This window comes from Petaurus breviceps, unplaced genomic scaffold (assembly GCF_028583685.1).
Source record: "Petaurus breviceps papuanus isolate PSGF00001 unplaced genomic scaffold, PetGlider_PUasm1.0 90775, whole genome shotgun sequence".
NCBI lineage: Eukaryota > Metazoa > Chordata > Mammalia > Diprotodontia > Petauridae > Petaurus > Petaurus breviceps.
The window spans coordinates 580,202-608,025 of record NW_027187342.1 but is presented as its reverse complement, the minus strand read 5'-3'; the positions used below and the strand labels follow the sequence as shown (position 1 = coordinate 608,025).

At 36.3% G+C, this 27,824-nt stretch overlaps 2 protein-coding genes and 1 long non-coding RNA gene across 19 annotated transcripts in view; 2 read left to right on the top strand and 1 right to left on the bottom strand.

Moving 5' to 3' along the window:
- The window catches only part of TIA1 (TIA1 cytotoxic granule associated RNA binding protein), a 47,869-nt gene extending 45,978 nt beyond the window's left edge, over positions 1–1,891 (top strand). For 12 of the 14 annotated variants that reach the window (XM_069068866.1, XM_069068865.1, XM_069068859.1 and 9 more), the window contains one exon: positions 672–1,891. In XM_069068866.1, the coding sequence (XP_068924967.1) occupies positions 672–825 (154 nt within the window). In that variant the 3' untranslated portion in view covers positions 826–1,891. The remainder of the gene's footprint in view (positions 1–671) is intronic. The other 2 variants (XM_069068864.1, XM_069068863.1) reach the window with 1 other exon arrangement.
- Positions 1,892–7,026: 5,135 nt separating this feature from the next.
- Positions 7,027–13,719, bottom strand: LOC138146797 (uncharacterized). The gene is made up of 3 exons (XR_011164603.1): positions 13,268–13,719; positions 11,188–11,295; positions 7,027–8,856 (listed from the first exon to the last, which is right to left on the bottom strand). It is a non-coding gene; the product is annotated as an uncharacterized lncRNA (long non-coding RNA).
- Positions 13,720–13,867: 148 nt separating this feature from the next.
- CUNH2orf42 (chromosome unknown C2orf42 homolog) overlaps positions 13,868–27,824 on the top strand; it is a 163,941-nt gene continuing 149,984 nt past the window's right edge. For 2 of the 4 annotated variants that reach the window (XR_011164602.1, XM_069068849.1), the window contains exons 1-5: positions 13,868–14,004; positions 19,654–20,488; positions 23,589–23,699; positions 24,870–24,974; positions 27,274–27,378. Coding sequence is in view for 3 of the 4 variants with exons in the window: in XM_069068849.1 (XP_068924950.1) it covers positions 19,666–20,488; positions 23,589–23,699; positions 24,870–24,974; positions 27,274–27,378 (1,144 nt within the window). In the remaining variant the exon portion in view is untranslated. The remainder of the gene's footprint in view (positions 14,005–19,653; positions 20,489–23,588; positions 23,700–24,869; positions 24,975–27,273; positions 27,379–27,824) is intronic. The other 2 variants (XM_069068850.1, XM_069068848.1) reach the window with 2 other exon arrangements.

Sequence of the window (27,824 nt, the reverse complement as noted above, 5' to 3'; positions counted from 1 at the left end):
TGTGTGCCACATAAATCCCTTCGTGGGCCCCTTCTGTCTAGTAAGATAAATTGTGAGATTAGACTTTATTTTCTGCACATAAAATGGAGGAAAAATACTTGAATTTGTGAAGAGAATGTCCTATTACTATTTTTTTTCCTATTAGTAATGAAGAATTCTAGTTTTACATATATAAAAAAATGATTTTTTCTTTTGTTGAGGAACATAAGCATCCTGCTATATCTGACCATGTTGTCAATGTTCTTTATTATTTCAAAAAGTTAAAAGATATTTCTTTTGCCTGGTGTACAAATAATATACTGAGATAAAAAGCTTTTTGTTTGTTTTTGGAATCTTGTGGTAAAATGTTTAATTATACTATATTATGTTTAGTACCTGTTCAGACTAGGTTGTTGTCTTATGATAGAATAATTCCTAATTAAGAATATGTCAAATGATTCAGTATTCAAATTGGACATATTGGAATAGTTGCCTTAAAAAAAAATAACCCCTCTTCCTTTCACTTTTCACAAAGTTTTATTAGGTCTTTGAGTGTCTTCCCCTCACCACCACCCCTTTTTTTAAGAGCATGTGAGAACACATATGATTTCAACTTTGTCATGCAGTGTGCTCTTTGACACTAAATTGCCTTTTTAATTAAGTGGCTTTCTCTCCCTTTGTTTTCTAACCAGTCAGACACCACCTCCTCCTCCACCACCACCACCACCACAGACTTCTGCACCATGGATGGGTGCTAATTATGGAGTACAGCCACCTCAAGGGCAGAATGGAAGCATGTTGCCCAATCAAACTGGATATCGTGTGGCAGGTTATGAGACTCAGTGAGAAAGGACTACAGAATCTTAACACCAGTGGCTTGAGGCTACAAGGAGTGTAGTAAAGCCTTTGTTTACTTAAAGATTTATCAAATCAGTCAGTGCAAATGTCAGATACAATGTATTTATTTAAAAGAAATTCATTTTTTAATCATGAAATTACTTGTCATCCACATTGTTTTAATAAGAAACAAGATGCTGGATGTCTGCCAATTTTTGCCTTCATTACTGTTTTTGATAATGTTTCTCAGATCCTTGTTTGAAACACAATAAATGCAGGGATTGCTGCCACTTTTTAAAATTAAGAGGCAGAAAATTGCACAATGTCGAACTTTTTTCCACTGAAGTAGTGTGCAGTTCTAGTTTGCATTCCTAATATGATTTAAAATGTGTAATATAAAAAAAATGTACAAAAAGCCAAAACTGTGCAGAGTCTGAAAGTTCTTTGAAATCTTCAACTTGTGCACAATTCTGTGTTTTAGAAGAACAGGCATTGTCTCAGCTGTCCATCTCCACTTTTGTCCTGTCTGTCAGGGTTTTTAAATATAAATTATTAGTTTACATCATTTTGTATCAACATTTTTTCACAAAATTTTGTCTTGCCTTATTAAAGTTCTGTAAATTATAGTTAAATGGGGAAAATGATGTTCAACCTTTTAAAAATTGCAAAACTTTCTCAGATGGATCGATAATTGCATTCATTTTGTGTTTTATATGAGAAGGTGCCTAGAGAATTCCCTGTTAGATTTGTTTTAAAGGATTTTTATCTTCTGTGATAAAACTTTGCTGTGTACCAGGAAATATATATATATAAAAAACCATACTAAAGACAATTACCGAAATGTGATAAATTTCTATGAACCCTCCCCCTCCCCATTCATTTCATCTGTCAACTTTTACATTTACATGTATTATTTCACTATCATGTAAAATATTTTAGCAAATTAATATTTTGCACAGTTAGCAAACTTTGTCATTTCCTTATTTAAAGGTATGATACAGAGTTGACATGAGATTTATATTTTACGTTTGCATGTCAGTATCAAATATACACTTTGGTAGTCTTTGAATACAAAGTCATCTGCTCTTATTTTTCAAAAATTATGACACAGTTGTAAGTAAAAAAGGAAAAGCTATTAATTTACTGTTTTCTAGTTGTTAGATTTACTCAAGTAGAGTAAGTCACTTAATTTTAATATGTACAACTATAGCTGTGAAACTATAGAATATCCTTTTATCAGGCACGGGGTATGTGGAGTGCTCCAAAATTAGCCTGAAGGACCAGCCGGGCAAAGCATTTTTTTAAAAAAAATATTCAGAGGCCAAAAAAAAAAAAAAAAAACCCAAAAAAAGAAAAAAAGAGAAAGAAAAAAAAAACCAACCTTATGATATCCTACCTCCTTAACCAGCCTTCAAAGAGGGGAGTCCTCAGTGTAATTTATGATCCTTTTGGTACCTGCTTTTGTGGAGTTCCCAGCTCACTCTAACTCATCCTCCATCGGTGTCTCTTTGGGATAGCTCCACGTATTCAGGGGGTTTTATCTTTGATGGCTTCATCCTAGTTTTTAAAGTTTCTTTTTAGTGCATTTCAAAGTCTTATGTAAGTCATGAGGGATCTTTTGTTTAGTTTTTATTTTGAAATGAAGGTCAAGCTTGGTCTCTTCAAATTTCCTCTTCCTTGCTTCACAGTAGGAAATATTTGAGGTAGTGTGATCCCAGTATGCACATAACATATGTGTGATAACACATATGTATGGGTATATGTATATGTATAGTTTGGGGGGTATCTTTTTTTAAAGACCTTCAAAACTTCTGACGCCTTAGGGACAAGAAAGGCCTAAGGAATTTTAGTTTCTGGCCTATTTCTCCAGGTAAGAGCAAATGACTCTTAAACTGGTCTCTAAGCCAATAAATTGTAAAACTGGGGGCCAGAAAAGAATGTTCATAAGTGTTTAATTCTCTGGAGATCAATTCTATGCAGCTGTACTAAAAATGTTTCATTGAGTCACTGTGTGTGTTTTTTCAAGTGTTGGTACTTAAAAGAGTTTGCTTTATGGAAGATGCGTGATTTTTTTTAATTGGAAACTATTTCCATGTTTAACTTTTGCAGATCAGGGCATGCAACCCAAAACAAAATGAAAATGAAATACTCTAAAAAAATAAAATCAGGAAACTAATTTTAGATTCCTTGACTTATGTTTCTATTTAGACATTCACTATAGCATTCCATTTAAGCAAAAATAGCTTTTCCATCCTGCATATCAAGAACTGCAGGTTGACTTAATTAGCTATATGGTAGATCTAGATCTAGAAGGAACATGAGAGGCCATCTAGTTTAGCCTTCTCTTTTTTATAGATGAGTAAACTTATGCCCAGAGAGATTGACTTTTGACCAGTTTACCCAGGTAGTATGCTTCAGAGGGTAGGACTTGAACTCAGGTCCTTTGACTCCAGAGCCATTGCTGTCTCCATTACTGGGCTACCTCTCTGATTTTGGATGTAAACAAATCAAATTTTTCCCATTTTTTTTTTTCAACTATGTCTTGTTTGTACTTGATAACATAATACCAAAATGCTCAGCATCTGCTGATGGGAAAGAAGGTGGTCAATAGAATAACTGCTACTGCCTTATATCTTATTGGGAAAAGGTTACTATTTAACAGTCTTGCATTTCAAAACCAATCAAACTGGATTTAAAGCTTCCTGTAGAACGAAAAATCATTCAGAGGGTTTTTTTTTTCATAATCTATGGTATTCATATCAGGTAAGGAAATAAAATGGTCAAAATATGATTTTTTAAAATTTTGCAATATCTTTTGCTACCCACTAAAACGGTTTACTAATGGAAAGGATCCAAGGTGACTAACACTTGGTGGTTTATTAACCCAATATTCCACCCCTATGCTATTTGGTTATTAAAATCCCTTTATATTTTTTACAGATGTCTGGGATGTTGTAGGTGCATGTGAGTGTGAATGTGTGCATGTGTATTTTCAACAGTACTGTTAAGTCCATTCATATACTTGATGGGACAAAAGCTTTTAGAAACTACTGTTTGGATTAAGTGTTAAAAGCTTCCAAGTAAATAACAGTTATGAAACCCACATTTATTCTTATCCCCTGATATTGGTAGCTTCTCCATTGCAGAGGGCTCTGATTCATATGTTGGCTTTCTTCTACTTTTGCCCATGTTCTTGTGTTTTTCCCTTTTTTTATATGTTGAGTTTTCTACTTCATTTGGAGAGAAAGACTAATTTTGCATAGGAACTTCAGTGAAAAGATAAATTAACTAGGATTAGGTACCGTAGAGGATACCAAAGAAGTAGGAGACATGGGGCCTGTTCTCAAGGAGTTTATAATCTAGTTGGGTAACAAGATGTGTAGAAATGTTACATTGGAGCAAGGTAGAAAAATGGGAGTGTTTAAAAATCAACTTCCACTAAAGCTCATTTGTTCACATTTACTTAAATCAATGTCTTTTGGCTCTTGTTTTAGAATTTCAGGAATTTAATTCCAGAACAATCAAATATGTTTTTAAGCCATTAAGGACCTTAATAAAAGTTGTGAATTTGTGCCTCACTTTACAGTTTCCTTGGCTTATTTTCTTTTTATTGTGAATATCTTGCATATGGGAGGTACAGCCAAGTTTATCACCTATTTTAGCATAGTATACTTCTCTTTGAAAATGATTTGTTTGGGTAGAGTATCACAAATGGTAGTTTCAAAGATTAGGTTTTGCTAAGGTTGAATAGGTGAAGACTCTATAAAGAATATCTTAAGTTGGAAGCTAAAATTATTCTAATAATAAAGTAAAACAAAAACAGCTGAAATGACTCAAAAGTTTTAATAACATACCATTACTATTAATTTGCTTTAAATTGGAGTAATTGTGTAGTTGAGATGCTAAGCCCCTTGGTTCAATTTCTCTTAAAGGCAGCAGTGACTTAAAGTGTATTTTGTGTAGGAACCTAGGCAATTTGGAGGATTGGCTGGTTATAATTATATGATCGCTTAGAATTGACCAGCAGCAGACAAGTGAATTTTGCCCTCTTATTCCTGATATTAGGGCCCTTCTACGTTGTAGTCTAGCTCATTTAAGAGACTAGGAAAAGAGAAAAAAGTTACAGAAAAGGAAAGGTGTCCTGTAATCAAGTAATGTTACCAATTTCTTTTTTTTTTTTTTAATTGTATGTCTGGTAAACTCTGAAGTTAGTCAAAACTATCTTGAGTACTGGCAGCATTTTTTTTTCCAGATTTGTTTTCAGCATTGTGGGAAATCCCCTCTATTGATAAGTTTGACAACTAACATGTAACTTAAAGAATTAAGCTTTCCTAGAGAATTGCCTCAGGCATTGAAAAATTATGATTTGCCCATGGTCATATAAATAGCTGTATCATTAGCAACTGACTTGAATCAGGTAAGTGTATGGCTTTCCAAGGAAACTGCTTTAAACATGATTCCATAAACATTCGTTTAATTTCTGGTAGTTGTTTTTATTTGATTGTTTTATTGTCAAATTTATTCCACAAATATGGATGATACATGGACAAAGTGATTTCTTGCTGTGATTAAAACTCATTTTAAGACTAGATGAAGGCATTTGTATGTGGAGATGCAAAAATGTTTGAATTTGGATTCAGGATCAAATTCAACTTTGTGCACATTTGAGTTTCTTCTCCAGTTTCAACAAACTTGGCACTGAGCAACTAACATGATGAGAAATTATATTTTAAAAGTTTGATGTAAATAAGAATTGGTTCTTTCATTTTAAATATGGGTATAGAGCTTATTTAAGTGCAATGTGAAGCTTTGCCAACTGATAGGACAAAGATATAAAAGACTTATGACAAGAGAAAGACTTGGTTCCTTATTACATCTACTATACTTCCCATAAGGAAATTTTCTATGAGGAAAATATGGTTAAACATCTCTAGATTAATGTCTTCAGAACCAATAAGGACGTCCAAAATCTTTTCAGGGATGTTTATGATATTAATAACAATTTTGGAGAGAATGAAAATACTGAATTGTTGATTACAGAGATGAAGCTGACTTAACAAAATGTTATACAACATACAACTATACCTGAGGAAAAACAGTGGGGAAAATTTTTGTATTATATATAGGGATAGAGGCTGGATGTGTGATTTCAGTGATAATAGGAAATTGCCAAATGAGGAAACATTTGCTATCAATGCAGTTTCTGTACAACTTATCTCATGGAATTGTCTAGAGTATTGGTGTTAAACTCAGAAAGGGAATGGGGCACTAAACCAAATCCAAAGATCCCTTCATGCTGTGTGACTTAGTTTTTAAATATAGTAGTATTTGTTTTATTCTCTTTTCATTTATTTTATTAAATATTTCCTAATTTCATTTTAATCTGGTTCTGGTGGACGCAGAAGTGGTGTGGGTATGTATGTATGCTTGGTACCTCTGGTCTAGTGCACTGAAAAGTCAAATGACATGTACTTCTCAGGGTTACACCGCTAGTACAATGTCAGTTGGTGGGACTTGAATCCAGTTATTCTTAGCTTGGACAGCAGCTATATATCCTGGCTTCACTGCAGTAAATGTCAGAAAAAATATCTGACATGAATATTTAAGAAACTGATAGTTTAATAACATGGATAATGGTCAAATGATATGAATAATTCCCCTCCCCCCAAATATTAATCATTTGAAAAAGTTTAAATTTTAATAATCAGAGAATTATCCATTAGAATGTACTACTTAAATATTTTGAAGAACTGTAATTTATACCATGTGGATACTCAGTGATATTTTTTCTATGAAAATGAATTTTTTTTTGTTGCTGCAATTTTTTGTCCTTAACATTTTTCACTATCTCTTCTGTCCCTCCATTTAAAAAAAATCTTTTCTAACATTTAAGAGAGATCAACTATATATTGTTACTGGCAGCACTGATGCAAATTTCAATCCTTCTATAAATCTGTAGCTTAATAAATTGACTTGGCCTAAGAAATTCATGACCTGGTATATGACCCTCTGCTAACATCTTCAATCTTAGAATGGTCCTCAAGTAATATTGCCTATTGACAAACTCATACTCTAAGACTTTCAGCTTAAGACCTGCTGGACATATGTAACACCTCTTATGTGCTAGGCACTGTAAACTCTTTACAGACATCTTTTAAGTTGTGCTGCTTTGGCATGACTTTAAATTCCATGGTCACTTCCATTCTACAATGAGACATCCATATATAGGAGGAGATACCATATCACCTTACATTCATCAAATTGACAAAAAATGTTCAGAAATTATAATTTAATTATAATAAATTATGGTAAAATATTGGAGGAATATCAGTTATTTGTTAGGACTGTAATATTAGTGCATTCTTTTTTGGAGAGGAATTTAACCCTTGAAACAGTAATCTAAGTGCTAGGAGTAGCTTGAGGATATTCAAAGGGAGGTAGAGTGGGAATATCTTTATTTAAAAAAAAATGCAGTTTCTAATACCAAAAGAAAGCCTGTATTCATGAATCATTTTTTTTAAAGTTGTATATAAATGTAATAGGACATTATTGTACTGCAAAGAATGGCAAATATACAAAGAAACATAAGGAAAACAGAGTTGGAACATTTGTGTTGCCTAGACCTTTCTGAAAATAACAGCAACAAAACAAGACAGGAAAGATGGAAGGAGACAACAAACTATTCTGTTAAATCTTATTTTCCAAAAAGTTAAGAGTTAATGGTCTAATTTGGGATTTTATTCATCTTCTGTTTGTCAAGATTGTCATTGACTTGATAACAATTTACTTGTGAAAATCCCAAAGGATACCATTCCTGAATTCAAATTCGTGGAACTTAAATGGGTATTATTTTAATTTATAGATTTTATGCAGGAAATATTAAGAACTGTATGAAAGGGGATGAGGATTGAGGAAATTTGGGGTGTTCATCTTGTATACCTATTGGTGGATGGAGTCAACCCAGTCTTAAGCTCTACAATGTTAAGTCATAGCACAGCATCTGGCAAGCATGTAGTAAAGCACTTAATGCTCATTATTTACCATGTGCCAGACATTTTATTTGGAAAGAGAACATGCAAAAACAACCATGGAACATGCAAGATATATACAGTATAAATGAACTCAGAGGCAAGGTATTAGAGTAGAGACCTGGAAAGGCTTCTACAGATGAAATTTGAGATTGAAGAAAGCTAGAAGGTAGAGGTGAGGAGGAAGAGCATTCTGGGCATGGAAGGCAGCCAGTAAAAAAAAAAAAGCACAGGGTTGGAAGATGGAGTGCGAGAAAGTGATTTTGGATTGTAGATGGAGGGAGGAGTAAGGTGAAGAGTCTGGAAATGTAGAAAAAGAGCCAGGTTATGAACTATGCTAAAGTGTTGATGTTTGATCTTGGAGATACTGGAGAACCAGTTTGTTGAATGGGGGAGGACGTGGTCAGGCATTTAGGAAAATCGCTTAGTGAAAGATGGGTTGGAATTAAGAGTCAAAGCAGGAATACCAATTATTACAGAATTCTAGAAATAAGGGAATGTGGATCTGCACCAGGCTAATGACGTTGTGATTAGAGAGAAGGGACCTTATGAGAAGTGTTATGAAGGTTAAAATGATAAGATGACAATTTAATGGATGGGTATTGCTATTTTGAGGAATTGAAGAGTGACACAGGTTGTGACTATGGGTGATAGGGAGGGGGAGGATGGTAGGATTCTCAACAGTCAGGGAAATTTGGGAGAGTTGAAAGGAAAGATTTCTGTTTTGGTTATATTTTGAGTGTGAAATGTTTATAACATTTCCATTTTAAGTAGTTCAAAAGACAAGATGAAATTGGGGAGAGGTTACCACTTTTTATGAGACATTAGTAAACTGTAGTGTAGTACATTCAGAAGAGGGACCAGTGGAAACTGAATGTGAAGTATTGTGCAAGGTTTAATTGAAGCAATTGAGGATGTACAACTTGGAGAAAAAAGATGGGTAGAGAGGGAGTAATGATAACTGTCTTCAGGTATTTGAAAGATATCACCTAGATGGCATTTTGTGTTGTTCCTGCAGATAAAATTAGGTAGAAGTTATCCATTTTAGATAGGTAAATTTTGATTCATTTTAAAAACTGACAGCTGTCCAGTAATGGATTGTGCTATACTATGAGATAATGAATTTTCTATCATTGGAAAATAATTGATTAAACTTTGATTTAGATTCTTTCTGCTAGTACAGATCACAGTTCATCTACCCCCAACTCACTGTGTGGATTCTTGTCCATACCCTCACACAGATCCTTCACAGAGGATCTACCCGACTCGGGAGGCTTTTTTATATTAATTGATAAAGTGGTATTTGGGCTTCTGTCAATATACTTGCTATATAACTGGCTCACCTCTTTTTTTTTTTTCTCAGTTATCTGTTTCTTGGCTATCATAAATTATTCTTACATAAGTAATTGTTGATGATGGTAGTACAGCCTACTTATATATGGTGCACACTTCATCAGTGCTCTTTGGGACTACCTATAGTTTTGTTTCTTTAGAAATTGTGGGTTTTTATGCCAAATAGCACCAGTGAGGGAATGTGTCGATGGGAGTTGGCATAAAGGAGCAATTTGAGACTTAGAAGCAGTGTGTATTTTTCCAAATGCAGTTTAGGTAACACAAAATAATGTATGGCAAGAATCAGTGCAATTCTAAGTCTAAGGTCAAAAGATCGTTATTGATTGACAAAATCCATAAAATTTCATAGATGGAATGGCATTTGAATTGGGCTGTAGGGGATGGATAGGAATGTGACACAAGGAGAGGGACAGGCAAGACAATTCAAGAAGCTGGACAGGGATAACTGTGTATCAGGTATATGATAGAAATGATCCATATCAGGTATATGATAGAAATTATCCATTTAGAGGCTGCATGGTTGGACTACGAAACTTAAAAGGTGTCTTTTCCACCTTTTCTGCTTCTTCAGTGTATTCCAAACAAAATTACTAAAGTTTAAATGTGCAGTTGCTTTATCCTTAGATACTTCAATGCTTTTAAGATCTGTGATCCTGCTAGTATGGTTCCTCCCTCTGCTGACAGATTGCAACCCTCATAAAAGTAATTTCATACTATTGCTTTAAGAGGTCAACCTATGGAACTTCCTACTCCATGTAGTTCTTGTTTCTTTGACTATTCCAAACAGTTGTGATATAGTTGAGTGCAATTTGTGGCCATTGTTTATGTAAATTTGCCATCTTTAATCAGATTGCTTTTTCTTTCTGGAGAGGGGAAGGCAGGGCAATTGGGGTTAAGTGACTTGCTCAAGGTCACAAGACTGGTAAGTGTTAAATGTATGAGGCCGAATTTGATGTATTAAATGTATGAGGCCTCCTGACTCCAGGGCCAGTGCTCTATATTCACTGTGCCACTTAGCTGCCCCTCAGATTCCTTAGAGTATTACAAATGCTTCAGCAGTGATTAAAGTTAATGGCTGTTACAGTGTAATAATTCATTTTTGTAGTATCTTAATTTCCTTGCAACTCTGATATATATAGTGCAAGCATTAATCTTTGCATTTTGTAGTTGAGGAAACTAGGTACAAAACTGAAGTCTACTGTCTTTATCTCATTTTCTCAGACAAGCTTCTGAGGTAGGCAGGGTAGCCCTTTGTAGCACATAGAGGTTGAATGAAATGCCAAAAGCAACACTGAATTAATAGTACAGCTTCCCTCTGATCCAGTGGCATAGATTTAGGATTAGGAATGGAAAGAAGCTTAGATCATTCTAGACCGACCCTATCATTTTACATAATATGAAAATGGATTCAGAGACTCAACAGTAAGTACTAAAACCAGGATTCAAACTCAGGTCTTCAGGCTCCAAATTCAATGTTCTTGCCACTATGTGTGGGTGAAATCAATCTCAATGAATACATTGGAACAGGAATCAGGAAACCTGTAGCCTACTACAATTTTCTCTTGGACTACATCAGAGGATCCCAAACTTATTTGGCTTACAGCCCCTTTTTCAAAATATTAGCGTCCCCCCTTCCCCTGCCCTTTAAAAAAGTTTTTTTTTTTTAACATGATTTGAAAAAAATATAAAAGCATTTTTAATTTATTTATGGGTTTTTTCCTGCATTGAAATTTTGATGATGCAATGTTGTGTAATGTAACTTGTAAACAAGTCATTACAAGCACATATTCCTGCTAGTGTATGCTGGACTTCCTAACAATGTGTGACAGGCTCACTTGCTAACACTTGCTTGTTAAGACCCATCAGGTGGACTTGACCACTGATCAGTTATAACTTGCATTTTGTGTTTATTTGGAAAATAATCACTACAACTTTAATTTTGTTGATTTAATTCTATAATAATTATATATTTAATTCTGTTAATTCTAACCTCCACAACTTGCAGCCTGCCAAAGGATTTCCTCGACAAAGGATGTTTTCCTCCACGTTTTTCATGGGCTGCCCAAAATCCTTTGGTATGCTTCAGACTGTAGGCCTGCTGTTACACAAGAGATGAAACATGTATGAATGATTTTTCAAAATTTTCTCTTTCCTTATGCTTCCACACAGTGCCCTTTATTTTTACTCAATGCCCCTGAGGCTACTACTGCTCCCCTTCCCCTCTCGATGCTTGCACTGCTCCGCATGGGGCAGTATTGCCCACTTCGGGAACCTGTGGACTCACTAGATAAATTTATTTTTATTTTTATTGCTATTTGGAGGGCAATTGGGGTTAAGTAACTTGCCCAAGGTCACACGGCTAGGTTTTTTTTGTGTGTGTGTGTGTGTATGCTAAGTGTCTGAGGCCGGATCTGAAACTCAGGGCCGGTGCTCTACTCACTGTGCCACCTAGCCGCCCTATCGCTAGATAATTTTTAGGTTCTTTTCCAGCTCAAATGTTTTGTGATGTTTTGGATGTACTTAGATTTTTCTTGTTAGAAGGTCTTTCTTTTCCGTGGAAGGTGGTTGGAAAAAGTGACCTGCCACACACAAACCCTTAGTGGTCAGGAGAAATAGAGTTGATCTTTTTACTTGCATAACTGGCATCTAATGAAGTGTAAAACTATGCCCTGCAGTCATCTATGCTTTTTGTTTCAGCCCCTTAGACTGAAATACAGTGTAACAGTACATGAAACATTAAATCTTTACTGTATGCAAGACACTTGTGCTAAATTGAGATAAAACTCCTACTCTGTAATAAATACCAACTCAGATGAACGCAGGGGGCCATCTCTTATCCAAATGTTCAATTTTCCCTGTCCTCTGGCTAAAGTCAAATTAATTATTCTCAGGCCCAGAAGCATATTAGCATCTTGCTGGATTTAAAAGGGTTGGGTTGGGTTCAGCCTTGGGATATTCTCACTAATCACTTTTTGCTGCTTCTTGTGCCCAGATTTTGGTTCATGTCAAGAAAAGATAATGAGCCTAGACCTCATATAGAATACTCAGGCTAGTAACGATATGGGATACATTTATTTAGACATAAAAATGTGCAAAAGTTGTGCACCCACCCAAACTCTTAAATGATCAAGATTAAACTGCTTTGGTGGATCCTACTTCCCAGGGACCTAAGCACTACCCTCTCCCAGCAAAAGCAAAGCATTTGGTTTGTGTGCTAGAGTCAAGGAAGACTCCCATCTGCTGAACCCCACCCCTTCAAGGTCCTTCAAGCCTATGTAATACTGTATTGTATGTGGCATACTGGAGTGTTCAGGAAGGATTAATACCTCTTATGAGAGTTTCAGGGCTACTCATCCTCTTCAGGTGTCTCTACCTGTTAACTAGATCTTACCTGTGGCTCCAAGAAGTTGTAGCATTGACAGCAGCCACAGCCAAGTAAAACTGAGCAGATAGGCAAAACCCAGGTTGAGGATAATCTACAGTCCTCAAACCCAGTGAGTGGGGAAAGGTGTGTACCCAAAGCATGTGAAGGACATGCTACCCCAGCCAAAGGGTGGATGAAAACAATTTGTTCCAAGACCATGAAGGTGGGCTGAAACAGGCTCTGGAGTGCTTAGCTAGAGCTTGGTCAGCTATCAAAGTCTCCAACCACTGCATTCTGGGCCTTCACCAGTCCTGATTTACATTAGCATAAATGAGATTCATAGGAAGACATAGACACAGAAAATCTCATTAATATGGAAAATAGTCCCCAATAACTAATTCAAGCTTTTTTATTCCATATGTAATTGTCATGGCTAAAATTTATGCTAATTAAAATGTTGAGCATTTCATTTCTTGAAAATATACGTTGTTAATGAGGAAACTACGTGTCCGACCTAGGGACAACCCCGTATTTTGTTGCTGGACTTGCGATTCTGGAAGAGTCACCCTGTCTTACAAATCCAGTCACCTTTTGATGTCAAAAGGAAGGACCCACGTCTGGATATGATACCCTATATGGTATTTGGGTCCTATCCTGCCCCTCAGCAAGAGAAAAATACTGGACAACAGCCGTTTCTACCACTCACGTTTCTCTTCGGCACAGGGTTCCATGGAGGGGCAGTATGGCTGCACATGCTTTTAGACAGAACGAAGTCCGTGTGTACTGTTCCAGTTTCTCTGGCTTCCCAGCTTTTCCTTTTAAAGGTCAAATGAAACATTCTTGCAACAAAGCAAGCAGTTTGCATGTTAGATACTTTCAGGGAAAGGAATTTTTTACCTTGTATCTAAATACTTTAGGTGTTGTTGACCAAAGACAAAAGTGGGCATACCTACAACAGAATTGATGTTTGTGTCAAAAATGCTCAGGTTACTCCACGTCTTAAGTTTTCCTCCTTTTCCAAGTTCGGGCTCATTTCTTGCGAGACGACAAAGAATGAATAGCCTTTCTGCGTGCTCCGCCTCCTCTATCTCGTTTCCACTTACAGTATTTAAGACAATGACCTTCTTTTTGTCTTTGTGTCACTTACTACACCTAGCGCCCTTCCCCTTGTTCAAGGCAGAGCACTCAAAATCGTTATGGAATTTAATTGAATTCGGAGTTGCGAAACTACTATTCCCAGCTGGCCTTTGGGGCGGGAGAAAGGAGTGGGACGTGTATTATCCGCCACGTGGGAGTTTTTCGGCCAATCGTAGCTGCCGTTACAGCTGTCGGTTGGCCGCTACTTGTAAGAAGCCATGGCGGAGGGTCTGAGCTGAGGGTTGGTTGTGGTGGCTGCCAGCTTGGGCTTTAGGGCGAAGCTGCGGGCCGAGGCTGCCAAAACAGGTATCTAAGTGCGATGTGGCGCGCCAGGAGGGGAACGGTTTGTCAGGGGGCAGAGAACTGCCGTACTACCAAACCGAGGCAAGGGCGTCGGGCGGGGCAGGAGAGGCTCAGAGAAGCTGGTCCCGCTTCTGACAGTGAGCGGAAGTGACGTACGAGGGCGCGGGGGATGCCGGGAGGCTGCCCTCCTCTGAGGGTGGCAGGGCTCTGAGGAACTGCTTGTTCCCGTCACGCCCAGACGGGATGGAGAGGAGGCGGGCAGGGCTGAAGGAAAGGCAGGTCCGGAGCCGGGGGAGGCCGTGAGGTTGGTGCCATTCCTGGAGAGGAGGCTGATGGGCGCCCATGTCCACTCTGAGCCGCAGCACCAGGATCGGGGACTGTCAGAGCTGGAGGCAGCTTAGACGTGATCCAGACGATCCCTTCATCGTGCGGCGGAGAAACTGAGGCTCGGGGGAGCTGGGGGTCAGGGGATGCGTGGCGGGCGAGAGGAAAGTCGCTTTCCAGGGGTTGCACAGTTAGTTGGTGTCGTAAGCAAAGTTCGAACTCCGGTTCTTCTGTTCCAGATACAGGGCTCTTTCCGCTCCTTACCTTCTGACTTGGTTCAGGCGGGGCAAGGGTAACCCTGGCCCTGGGGGAGGCAGAGGTGCTGCCTTCGGACCCGGGGCTGGGGGCTTCAGTTAGCGGGGCTGTGCATGCCCGGCTCCCTCGTTACCCACCTGTGCGATCCCGGACCGGGGACCCAAACTCTCAAGCCTCAGTTGCTGACCCGGTGGAAAGGGCTGATCATTCCTGTGCTAGCTCCTCTTCAGCTTTGTGAGGAAATGTGCTTTTTGAACCCTAAAGATGATGATTATGCTATCTGACTTTTCTGTGACTCTTTGAAGATTTGTAAGTTATGCCGTTTGAGCCTCAGTCGCGAATACCAGTTTTTGGATCGGATCGTATATTTATAGCTGGAACGAAGTCACCAAAGCCAACTTCTCATTTTGCCTGTGAGAAAATCGAGCCCCAGAAAAGATCATACGGGGTCACGGTGGTGTAAGTAGTTGAGCTGGGATGTGAAACCAGGTTCTAGATTTCAATATTCATTTCAAAAGAGGATCCTTAAACTGATTTGGAGAGAGCTTCATTTCAGTCTATGATCTTTAGAGAGGAACAGATATCTACAAAACTGATAGCTAAAGGGTAAATGTCTCATAACTGAGGATTGTAATAGTGTTTTGTAAAAGAAAACCTCTTTCTTGCTATCCATACCTTATGTTTCCAAATCAGTACTATAACAGTTGAGTATTCCTTTCTTTTCCCGTCTCCCCAACGAAACATCATTTTTGTTATTTTTGAGATCTAAGAAAGAGGATAAATAGTGAAATGAGAACCGTTCTCCACAAATTCCTCCAGTGTTTGATCATGGTTTAGAGGTGATCCTAGGTTCTTTCAGGCTCTGCCAATGGATCAGAAACTCTAGCAGCTGCTCCTAAGATGAAAAAGGGCTTTGAGGAGTGAGGCCAAGTCATTCAAAGAACATCCTAGCTGAATTTGGTTGGGGCAAAGTGATTTGGCCACAGAAACTCTCAAGGACTGTCTACTAAATCATAGTGCTGTTGTGAACTCCCTGGGAACATACACAGGGAGGAAATCACAGATCCCCGAGGAAGAGATGGCTAAAACATTTTACAAATTTAAAATAGTATTATTACCAAGACGGAATGACAATATTTTCTCTGCCTACCTCCCAGAATTATTGTAGTGAAGAAATAATGTGAAAGTTTTTTTTATTAAGCTTTGAAGTATTTTGCAATATACAGTATTTCAGTACTTTTAAATATTCAGTGACAGGATGCAAGCCAATACCTTTGTTACAAAGGAGAGTGAGATGTGTAAGAAGATGAAGTGGTATAAGAAGAGGAAAAGTAGTGTGAGAAATCTGAAGAGGAAAGAGTTTGCATTTTGGTGTGTGTGTGTGTAGGAATGTTTCATAGAGGAAGGAGCATTTGAGTAGGGAAAAGAGGGCAGGTAGAGATATGGGATGACAGTAGATGTCAGTTTCAGGTAAAGGACATGGTGTGAGTAAAGGCACAAAGGAGAACAGGAGGGTAGGGAGTAGATAATCAGTTTAATTGGAAATATAGTAAGAGAAACAGTATGAGAAAAAACTTGAAAGGTAATTTGGAAATAAATTGTGTCTGACTTTGAATGCCAGGATTAGGAGTTTATACATTATTTATTAGACTGTAGGGTGCCATTTACTTATTAGTTGCCCTTAGTAAGCAATTTTATAAGTTCCTGTATTAAAAAAAAATCACCAGATTTTTGAAAATGAGTCTCCTTGAAAAAACTTAGCTGGTTCTTAGATCATATTCTATACTTAAATCATATGCTTAGATCACATTCTATACTTAAATCCTTTCTAGCTTTCTTGGGCTTGTTAAAGCTTGGCATTTCTTCAAGAAACCAGAATCCCATTCATGTCACAGTGAGGCATTAGAGGAGGACTTTGACAAAGAACAAATATAAATATCATTTTTTTTAGGCTGCCCTGTACATCTGAAGTGGCATGCTTCCTTTTTTTTTAATTAAAATTTTTTTTAATTAGCAAAAATCTGCCTTAATTTCTTCCCACTTCCCCTCACAATTATTTGTTGGTATTTATATGCAATCATACATAACCTAAAGAGTAGAATTCAGTCAGTCAACAAGCATTTATTAAGTGCTTTTTATGTGCTAGGTACTGTGCTTAAATTCACTTCAAACATTAAGTGCCTATGGTGTTCAAGAGTCTTTTAGAAGAATATAATAATATATAATCGATTATTTTTATCAGTCAGTAAGCATTTATTAAGAACTTATTATATTCTAGGCATTGTAATCGAGTGTTATCCATACAAAACTTAGTACTCACATACTGATATACATTTTAGGAAAAGACTCTCAGCATTTTGAGATAGTTCATGAAACAAGTATTGTCATTTCCATTTTTATTACAGTTTTCGAAGTTACTGTTGTGGCAATCATGACCACTTGATTTGGTATACTGAGATATTGTTTTTCCTTTATGCCTGGAAGAATGTGAAAGAACAGCCTGTATCTTTTAGAAGTACAAACTTCGACAAAATGAACACTTTGTTATGCCTGACATGTGGTTCTGATATTTTAAAATAAATGCAGGTTAACATCTAATAAGAATTAGGAAAGTTCAAAAAGTCCATTGACTCTTTGGAATGCCAACCTACACATTGTGGTTAAAAATATTAATATCATAATATGGAATATTTTTGTGATAAGTTTTATCTTTAAAACTTATTTGAAAATAAAAGTAATTCTGAAAACCACTAAGTAGATTAATAAATAACACTTAATGACTCCCTTCATTGATTTTTCCTTTGTTTATGGGGAGATTTCATCCCTAGAATCCTATGGTTTCCAACATTTTTTTTGAAAGTTAACTTTTTTATTGATTTCTTTGTTTTTTACATGAGGCATTAAATGCCAAATTGAGGAGTTTTCATTTTATCTTAGAGGAAAGGGGTAGCCACACATGCTGCTTTGAGCATCAAAGGAAGTTAGACTTATGCTTTAAGAACATCAATTTGGCAGTCATGTGAGTGATGAATTGGAGGAGAAGACCAGCAGGAGACGAACAGTAGTCCAGGCAAAAGGTTATGAGGGCTTGAACTATGAATAGGGAGAAGTGGTGGTTATGAGAAATTTGGAGGTGGACTTAATCGTCAGCAATAGATGGGAATATGAGGGGAGAGTAAAGATGACCCTAAGATAACTTACCTGGGTTAAGTATGATAGAGGCTGCAGAAGAAATAGAGAAGTTAGGAAGAAGGAAGGTTTTCTGGAGGAAAGATAATTATGTTTTGGACATGTTGAGTTTGAAATGCCTGGTGATGTGAATCTGGAGCTGAGGAATGAAACTCTGGATTTAGTTTAAAGGATATTGTGTTCTTTGCATAATTCCTCTAGTACTTCTTCTTTCTCTGGAACAGATGTTGTCAAATAAGCTACAATTGTTTTTATAGTGGTATGTTTGCTTATGCTTATTGTGAATAGTTTAAGGCAAGATAATTGAGTTTCTTATAACATTTTCTTGTCTTATAAGAAGTCATGAAACCAGCTTTTAGTTCCTTTATTCATTTCTCTAAAGAGAACCTGTGACTTACCCTTCTATTTAGTTTCATGACTTTTATGTGTTTGGCAATAATAGCAACATAAATGTACTTCATTTCCCTTAGTTTGATCTTCAGATAAGTATTTCAGATTGAGTAGTATCAACATAAGATTGAAAAGGAAGTAATCAAATTAACCAGGCCATCTTGGGAGCAATGGTAACATGTCAGCTTTCAACAACAAAGATTTACACTATTTGGTCTTATGAGAAGCAATATGATATCAAATAGTATATAATTAGAAATCAGGGGGACTTACATGCAATCCTAACTTTGTGACTTATGTTATCTTGGCAAGTTACTTAAACTTCTTTTTTTTGTTTCACTGTTTGTTGTAAACTTTCCTATCTCTCACAGTATTATAATGGTCAAAGGAGATGATGTACATGTAATTTCTTTGAATGGTATAAAGCATTCTACTTATTATTACAAACATTATTTTTATTAGCAAAATGAATAACTTACCACTATAAAATGAATAACATACTACTATAAAAACGATTGTAGCTGATTTGACAACATCTGTTCCAGAGAAAGAAGAAGTACTAGAGGAATTATGCAAAGAACACAATATCCTTTAAACTAAGTGAAAATTTACTTTGACACTGACAAACTAATATACAAGTATTATCGGCTGCCTCTTTTCTAGTAACATTGGCATTATTTATAACTTCTTGACAATCATACCATTCTGGCCAGTTATTTTTCTCAGTAGCTAGCATCTTCCTATCATCTGTAATAATTTGGATTCCTTCTTTTCTGTTTCCTCCTTAGACACTTTTGTTCTTTGTTAGTTTTAGGCTAAAGTCAATTCACTGTGGAATGTAATGAGAATCTTGCCTAATCTTTGGAACCATCAGGCAGCTGCCCTGCCATTGGCTGGTCGGGAAAGAGGAAGCAGAATGTCCTCATTGTTACACCATAAGTTTAAAACTTCTGATTCTAGTTTGGTTGGTGCCAATGACTTGGACAGGTTGTTTTTGGCACCTCTTCTGTGGTGATCACAAGCTCATTAGATAAATACCTTCTAGTCCTTGTGAATCCACAAAGCAGTTAGGTCTTGCCATCATCTAGGTGCAACAGCTGCTTTGCTACCCTGAGATTATTTGGGGGGTTTTAGGGAACTCTGGAAGGGAAAGAAATATTCTTGTCCTTACTCAAGGATAGGATGTTAAAGCTAAAGGGTTAAGTTAGATATTCTCTATATCTTGTTCTTTTTATAGAGCAGAAGCTCATCCCATAGAAAACTTCTAACAGTTTGGTAATATTAAACACCAGCATTATGTTACATGCCACAGTATATAAAATACAAAATTTTCCTACCCTTTTATTTTACTAGTAGGTTCAAATTGATATTTATGTTTGAGATTTCAGTTGGAAGGTGGTGAGTGACTTTTGTACATGCTTTCTTTAATATTACATGTAAATTATTTGTTATAAATTGTACATCTCTGTTGATAAGACTTAATTTGTTTTCTAGGGCCTGTGAAAAATGGAACCAAACTCACTGAGGACTAAAGTTCCAGCATTTTTATCTGATTTGGGAAAAGCTACCTTGCGGGGAATCAGAAAGTGTCCCAGGTGTGGCACGTATAATGGAACCCGAGGATTGAGTTGTAAGAACAAAACATGTGGAACCATCTTCCGCTATGGAGCACGAAAGCAGCCCAGCATTGAAGCTGTCAAAATAATCACAGGATCTGATTTGCATATCTACTCAGTACGGCAGAGAGACAGGGGTCCAGATTACCGATGTTTTGTGGAGCTGGGTGTTTCAGAGACGACAATTCAGACAGTGGACGGTACCATCATTAGCCAACTGAGCTCAGGACGATGTTATGTCCCTTCATGTTTAAAAGCAGCTACTCAAGGTGTTGTTGAAAATCAATGTCAGCATATCAAGTTGGCCATAAACTGCCAGGCAGAGGCCACACCTTTGACCTTGAAAAGCTCGGTCTTGAACTCAATGCAGGCCTCCCCAGAAACCAAACAGACCATCTGGCAATTGGCCACAGAACCTACTGGTCCACTGGTACAAAGGATTACTAAAAACATTTTGGTGGTAAAGTGCAAGGCCAGCCAGAAGCACAGCTTAGGGTATTTACATGCATCCTTTGTTCAGAAAATCAGTTCCAAGAGCATGACTGAGCGCCGGTTCTTCTGCTCCTGCCAAACTTTGAAATCAAACAAATCAAACACCTCCAAGGATGAGCTGGCCCAGAGATGCATTCACTTCTTTGCATGCATCTGTGCCTTTGCCAGTGATGAGACATTGGCTCAGGAATTCTCTGACTTTCTCAGTTTTGATTCCAATGGTAGGTGGGGTTGGCACATGCACTCTTTCATTTCTAAAATGAGAAGGAATGGCTGAGTGAAATAAGTGCCAGAATCTTAAAAAGAGTGAGCAGTAGCACCTGGTAGTGTTTTAAGAAGATTTTGCAATCTTAAGGAACAACTAGTTGCTTTTAAATTCAAAGATAGAGGGCTTTCCTTATCTTTATCACAAACCATACTGTAGATTGACATCTAGAGGCCTCTCAAATGTAGCTTTTGACATTTTATTTCTGACAATGAAACTAGCTGAGTGAGTCTACCCATTTTTATAAGAGAAATTAACAAGTATTTGGTGTTAAATACATAGCAGCAAGGCCCCTTATTATCTGAATGTAGCACAGTTAGACTATATTGAAATTTGTTCATCCAATTTGTCACAATATATGTATTCAGAGAACTACAAACTGCTGATTTATATGGTAAGATGATAGCTTAGACTTGAATTTCTCACCTGTTTCATGGTTGTCTTTAAAAAGTCTGAGAATCTTCAGTATTCTTTTTGCTTTTCTCAGATTTTTGAAGATGTGTAGTCCTTAAAAATTCTGAAGATCAATTGTAGTTTCTGCTTTTACCTTCATTTTGATTTCAGTGATATTTCCTTTTTTCTGTTCTTCCAAATGTACAATAAAAAAAGAAACCTTCATAACAAATATACATGGTAAAACAAAAATCCCCACATTGACCATATCTAAAAATTGATGTTTCTTTTCTGCATTTTAAGTCCACCACCTCTCTGGCAGAAGGTGGTATAGTATGCTGCTTTTTTGATACTCTGGAATTGTGCTTTATCATTGCATTCATCAGAGTTCTAAAATCCTTCAGAGTTGTTTGTCTTTATAATGTTGTCATTGCATAAATTGTTCTAGTTCTGTTCACTCAGTATTAATTCATAGAGAAAGTTCTTCCTGATTCCCTCTGAAGCTGTTTATTGTCATTTTTCATGTCACAGTTTTCTATTACGTTTATATACACCATGGTTTGTTTAGCCATTACCCAATAGGTGGGCACCCCATTATTTTCTAGTTTTTTATTACTATGAAAAGGGCTGCTATTTTTATCTTTTCCCTCTTTCTCTGGGTTCTTTCTTTTTAAAAATTTCTTTGGGCTTTATGCCTACTAGTGGGTGGAAGAATAAGAACAGTTGAGTGACTTCTGGGCCATAATTCCAAATTGCTTTCCAGAATGACCATACCAATTCACAACTCCACCAACACTGCATTATTGTACCTGTTTTCTTGCAGCCTCTCATTGACTATCTATTAGAGAATGGTTCTCAGTCTTAAAATTGGAATCAATTCTTGGTAAATCTTGGCTATGAGATCTTTTATCAGAGAACTTGCTATAAGGTCCCTCCGGTTACTTATTTGTTTTCCTTTTCATTTTAACTGTACTGATTCTATTTGTACATAACATTCTAACTATATGAAATTTAGATTGTCCATTTTATCTTCTGTGATCTTTCTGTCTCTTATTTGGTTATGTATTTTCCCCATCCATAGATCAGAAGGGTGATTTTTTCCTTTGCTTTTCTAATTTGCTGATAACATCACCTTTTAAGTCTTAAGTCACTGTCCATTTAAGTCACTGTGAAATGTTGAAATGTAACTGATGTTGAAATGTAACTAATTTCTTTCATTCTGCTTCCTAATTTTCCCAGCAGTTTTTATCAGTGAGTTGTTATCTCAGTAGTTAGGGTCTTTGTGTTTGTGAAACACTAAGCTACTAGATTTATTTGATTCTGTCAATTTGATTACGTCCCTAATTTGTTTCACTGATTGACCTCTCTTTTATGAAATCATTGAGATGATTGCTGCTTTATAAAACAGTTTGAAATTTGGGACTGAGAGGTCCCTTTCTTTCTCACTTTTTTCCCCTTACTTTTCTTGAAGTACTTGACCTTTTGTTCCTCCAAATTAATGCTTTATTATTTTTTCTAGCTCTATAAAATGATCCTTTGGTAGTTTGAATAAGTAAGGTAATTTAGATAATATTGTAATTTTATTATATTGGCCTATCTATGAACAATTAATATTTCTCTATTTAGGTCTGTATCTGTTTCTGTAGAGAGAATTTTATATTTGGATTTATGTAGTTCTTGAGTGTGTTTTAGGAGATAGATTTCCAAATATTTTACACATTCTTGATTGGAATTTGACTATTTATATCTTGTTGCTAGTTTTTTTGGGTAGTAACAGAAATGCTACTGATTTATGTGGTTTATTTTATATCCTATAATTTTGCTGGTTTAACTGATTCTTTTAATTTTTTAAGTTGACTCTTTTTTGTTTTGTTTTGTTTTGTTTTTTGTTTTTGTTTTTTTGGAGGGGGGAAGGCAGGGCAATTGGGGTTAAGTGACTTGCCCAAGGTCACATGGCTAGTTTTTTTGTGTTAAGTGTCTGAGGCTGAATTTGAACTCAGGTCCTCCTGACTCCAGGGCTGGTGCTCTATTCGCTGCACTGCCTAGCTGCCCCTTTTAAGTTGACTCTTTAGGATTTTCCAAGAATTTAAAATCATATCATCTGCAGGAAATGACCATTTTGGTTTTTCTTTGCCATTTTCATGCCCTTGATTTCTCTTTCTTGTGTTATTGCTATAGCTAGCATTTCCAGCACAATGTTTACACTAGAAAGACTAGAATTTAAGGATACCTTGAAGGGCCAAATTGTCAATTCATACATTGCATTTTTTAATCCATAAGGCAAAAAAATAGGTAGGATTTTTATTTCAGAGTAAAATTACAATAAAACTTTTGTATCATTTAATATGCTTGGTGATAATGGACATCCTTGTTTTACTCCTCAGTCTTATTGAATTTTAGTGATTAAAAAAATGCAAAATGTATTTATGTCCAATTGGCAGTCATCATCTAACTCTTTAAGCTTCTATGCACCCTTCTTTCCTCTTTTCCTCCTTGGCCTTTCTCTCATATTGGAAAAACGCTTCAGTACTTAAAGGAAGTCTATCTTGAAACAGATTTAATAAATATTTTGGGGGATTTGGATTTTTGTAAGTTCAATTTTCTTTAAGTCTGGGCACACTGGATCTCTTAAATGATTGTTAATTTGGAGATCTGTTTTCTAGGTCTTAAAGGGATTATTGTACCCCAGTTAGGTTGTCATCCAGAATCTACAACACAGATTTGTGAATCCACTGCCTCTAAGCCAAAGAAGAGGAAAAGGGATGAAGCATCTGGTGAGAAGCTGTTTTGAACTTTTGGTTTATTCTGTTTTATATGTTGCAATAGACCATCTTGATTTTCTGGGGAATTAAAAGAATTGTTCTTTTTTAAGAGTAAATCAAGAAATGGATTCACATCTAGAGGTCAAAATAATGCAAATTCTGAGTTTTGGTATTTTCATACTGTTGATGTTTTTCTATTTTTTAGAAGTTCTGATAAAATTTGCATCTTTACATTTTTAAAAATCTAGTTAGAACTGTGTACTATGGTGTTAGTTAAGCAGTACTATAAAACCTGCCCTTTTTCTAGAAATGACATTTTTTTATCCTTTTTCTGATCTTATCAGACAGTGGAAGTGTTATCCACCTTCACATGCTTCTTGTCAGTTTTATTCAGGGAGGCAGGACCTGAAGCTCCACTGGCTTCCTGGTGCCTTTTGCTCCTTTTAATTTATGGGTAGGCTTTGTTATGTAAAGATGAATTTCCCCAAGCTACTTTGCAGAGGTGATGAGGTGGGGTTATATGGGTACATATAACTGCATATTTTTGAAGTGTTGGTTAGTTTTGTTGGACATTTTGTCCCTTCTTTTTTGCTTATTATAAAGAATGGATCTCTGAGAGGAAGCATACATTGAGAAATGTAGATAATTTTAAAATGAAAGATATTAATGAAATTTTATTAAAAAAATTTTTTTCTACTCAGTTGTATTTTTTCAGTTTCAGATTCTCTCCTTCCTCACATCCATTCCCTCTCCCATTGAGAAGGCAAGAAATACAAAACCATTACAAATACAAAACCCCAAAAGAAATTTCCCTTTAGCTATGTTCCAATAACAACCAAAAAAAGAAAAACCAAGAAAAAGAAAGAAGAAAAAAAAATATGATTCAGTCTATACTCTGAGTCCATCAGTTCTTTATCTGGAGGTAGATAGCATTTAAAAAAATACTTGTTGACCAGAAATTTTCATCTGATGGGATTTAATTCCTTTCTATTAAACACTCAGTTTCAATGTTAAAGGAATTTAAAAACTACATGTAAAGATTTATTTTAATTTCTTTCATAGAATGTGCAGAGTGTACCCAAGCATTATGTTGGAATCATTGCACATTTTGGTCCCTGCAAGAATTAAAATCTTATATATGTCCTGCAGACATCCTAAAGTTTCCAGTCATTTGTATTTCAGGTACACAGACTAATAGTCCACTTTTGGCTCAAGATGCAGTGAGCAGTAATCTAAGAAAAAGCAGTTTGAAAAAGCCTGCAGTCACCTCTTCAATAAAAAGGCAGGGTAAGTGTCTCTTTACTGGGATGACTTCAAGTGGTGGAATTTTATCCTTGGGAACTCAAAGTACTTTCTGTTGAGAATTGTTCAACCATTTGTATACTGAAAATAGGCAAAGTTGTTAATATTTTGACATAAGGAGACTAGGAAGCTGGGGAAATAAAGAAGGAGGGGCTGAGCAATGACTGGATCCTCTTTGTATTATGTTTAGAATATAGAACACATATTATTAGACTGTTAAATTATGTGTTTTAAATGAACAAATGTAATAGAAATATATTGACATGTTTGGTTGGATGGGTGAATTTTGTAGAATTGTGGGGGGAAAATAGGGAATTCCTTGTTTACTTTATTATCTACATGCATACTTGGTATTGCAGTTCCTTTCTCTAGTAATATCTTACAGTTGTATAGTGCTTTTTAATTTATATTCATCTTCTCATTTCATCTTCACAGTAACTCTGTGAAGTAAGTGGGGAAGGTAAACAGCTTTGTATTATTACAAACATGCTGAGATCTTCCTGTCCTTAAACTATCACTTGACTTTGTTTTTTCTCAAGCTATCATCTTTTATCTCTTTTCCCCTTTCCAATCTCACTCCTAGAAAGGGTCATTTATACATATTGCCTTAATTTCACCACATCCCCCACTCCTCACCACATTAATTCCCTTGCCATTTGACTTCCAGTGCCACTGATTGTCTGAAACTGCTCTATTCAAGGTTACCAATAATCTCTATATTTTTTTTGCCTTTTTTTTGGAGGGCAGTTGGGGTTAAGTAACTTGCCCAAGGTCACATGGCTAGTTTTTGTGTTAAGTGTCTTAGGCTGGATTTGAACTCACGTCCACCTGACTCCAGGGCCAGTGCTCTATTCACTGTACCACCTAGCCTTCCTGTGTCTATATTTTTTTAAACTAAAAAATGTGTAGAAGCTCCTTAATGCTTTAGCAAAAAACACCAAAACCCAAATAACTGTGGTAGTGAGTTTAAATTCTTCATCCAGAAACAGAAGAATCCTTTGTTTCTTGATGGTTAAGTCTGCTGTTATCTCCCAAAGACTTAAGATGCTTCTCAGAACCTCTTTAAATTGTGACCTTGTAGTTGTAGCCTGACACACCTGGTACACATACCACCTCCCCTGTATATCATGAAACTTTTCTTCCAGCCAGAGACAATCTTTCCCTTATTGAATTTCTTAGACTATTCTGCTTAGAAGTCTTCTATGCATTTATCATATTATAATTTGCATTATACTTATCTGTACATTTGTCTTATTCTAGTAATAATAATAATAAAAACTTATTATTATTCACATTTATATAGCACTTTAATGCTAAGATTTACAAATGTGAGCAATAACTGTGAGATAGATGGTACAAGTAGTACTCTCTCCATTTTACAGATGAGCAAATTGAGGCTTAGAAGTGAAGTTCATAGTCATACAGTTAGTAAAAATCAGAGCCAGGACACCATCTTGGGAGTTGTGACTTCAGATCCATTGTTTTCTACTACACCATGTTGCCCCACTAAATTGTAGGCTCCTAGAGGGCAGAAACTATGTTTTGTTTCTTCTTTGTCTCCCCAACACCTAGCATAGTATATTACATATAGTAGGTAGTGAAATACATTTGTTCAATTGAGTTAAATGATGGATTGGATGTTTTGTGGTCCAGACCTGTAATTTTGTTGTAGATACTTCCCAGTGAGAGGTAACTCCTTCTTCAAAGGCATTTGGGCAACTGTTCTGCAACTTGTAGTCTTAGAGAGTTAAATGACTTACCCAACATCATGTAGCTCATTTATGTCTGAAGCAAGATTTGAACACAGGCCTTTTGGACTCCAATGCCAGCTCTTTATTCATTACCCCATGCTCTAGGTACATCTGGATATATAAGTGTGATATTTTAATCCATAATGTAGAGATCAGTCTAATATACTTGAAGGCAGATTTTGGCTCTTTAAGAAGCAGCTTGGATATTTTGATTTCTTTGATGATAGAAATTTAAAAGGAATTTGACTAATTTGTATGTATCAGTTCATTAAGAACACAGCCATTTGATGTGTTATACTTAAATTTTTTGCTAGGTTTTGAAAATTTCTCAGCTTCTTGGTATATTGATGGGTTTTGTTCTAAAAATTTTCCCTAATATAAAAATCCTCTTTTTTTTAGTCTCCCACTTTAAAAAAAGATTTTAACTCTTTGCTTTTCTGATTCTTCCAAATTAGTCAACTTTTCACCATGTTTTTGACTGTTTATGTTATGAGCAAAAATAGTTTGTTACTGAAGAGATCCTTGTCTTTCAGCCTGTAATCAGCTGCTAGATGAATCACAAGTGACTTTATCCTTTCAAGATTGGCTGGCCAGCGTCACAGAACGCATCCACCAAACTATGCATTATCAATTTGATGGTAAGTACTTATTTTTCAACTGAGTTCTTTCTGAGAGAAGAAGAAACTCAGCTTATTGTTGTTACTTTATTCTGAAAGAGCATTATTGTCTGTTACTTTGTATCTGTCAAGATAATAGGTTGAAAATTCAAATGCCTTGGGCTAGAAGGTTATAGTAGAGGAGAATAAAAATCACAGTAAAAAATGTAGTGCTGGTAGTGCAGCGAGTAAGAGCACCGGCTTCAGTGTCGGGATGACCTGGGAATCGAATCCAGGCTCAGGCACTTAGCACCCACCCAGAAACACCTGGCCGTGTAATCTTGAGCAAGTTACTTAACCCCGATTGCTTTAAAAAAAAAATGTAGTGCTAATAAAAAGTCTAAGAAATGTAAAGAAAAATACTAGTAACTAAGACTTAGTATGTATCCATAGTACTCTAGTTCTACTAGCCTTGAGTAGGGGATATG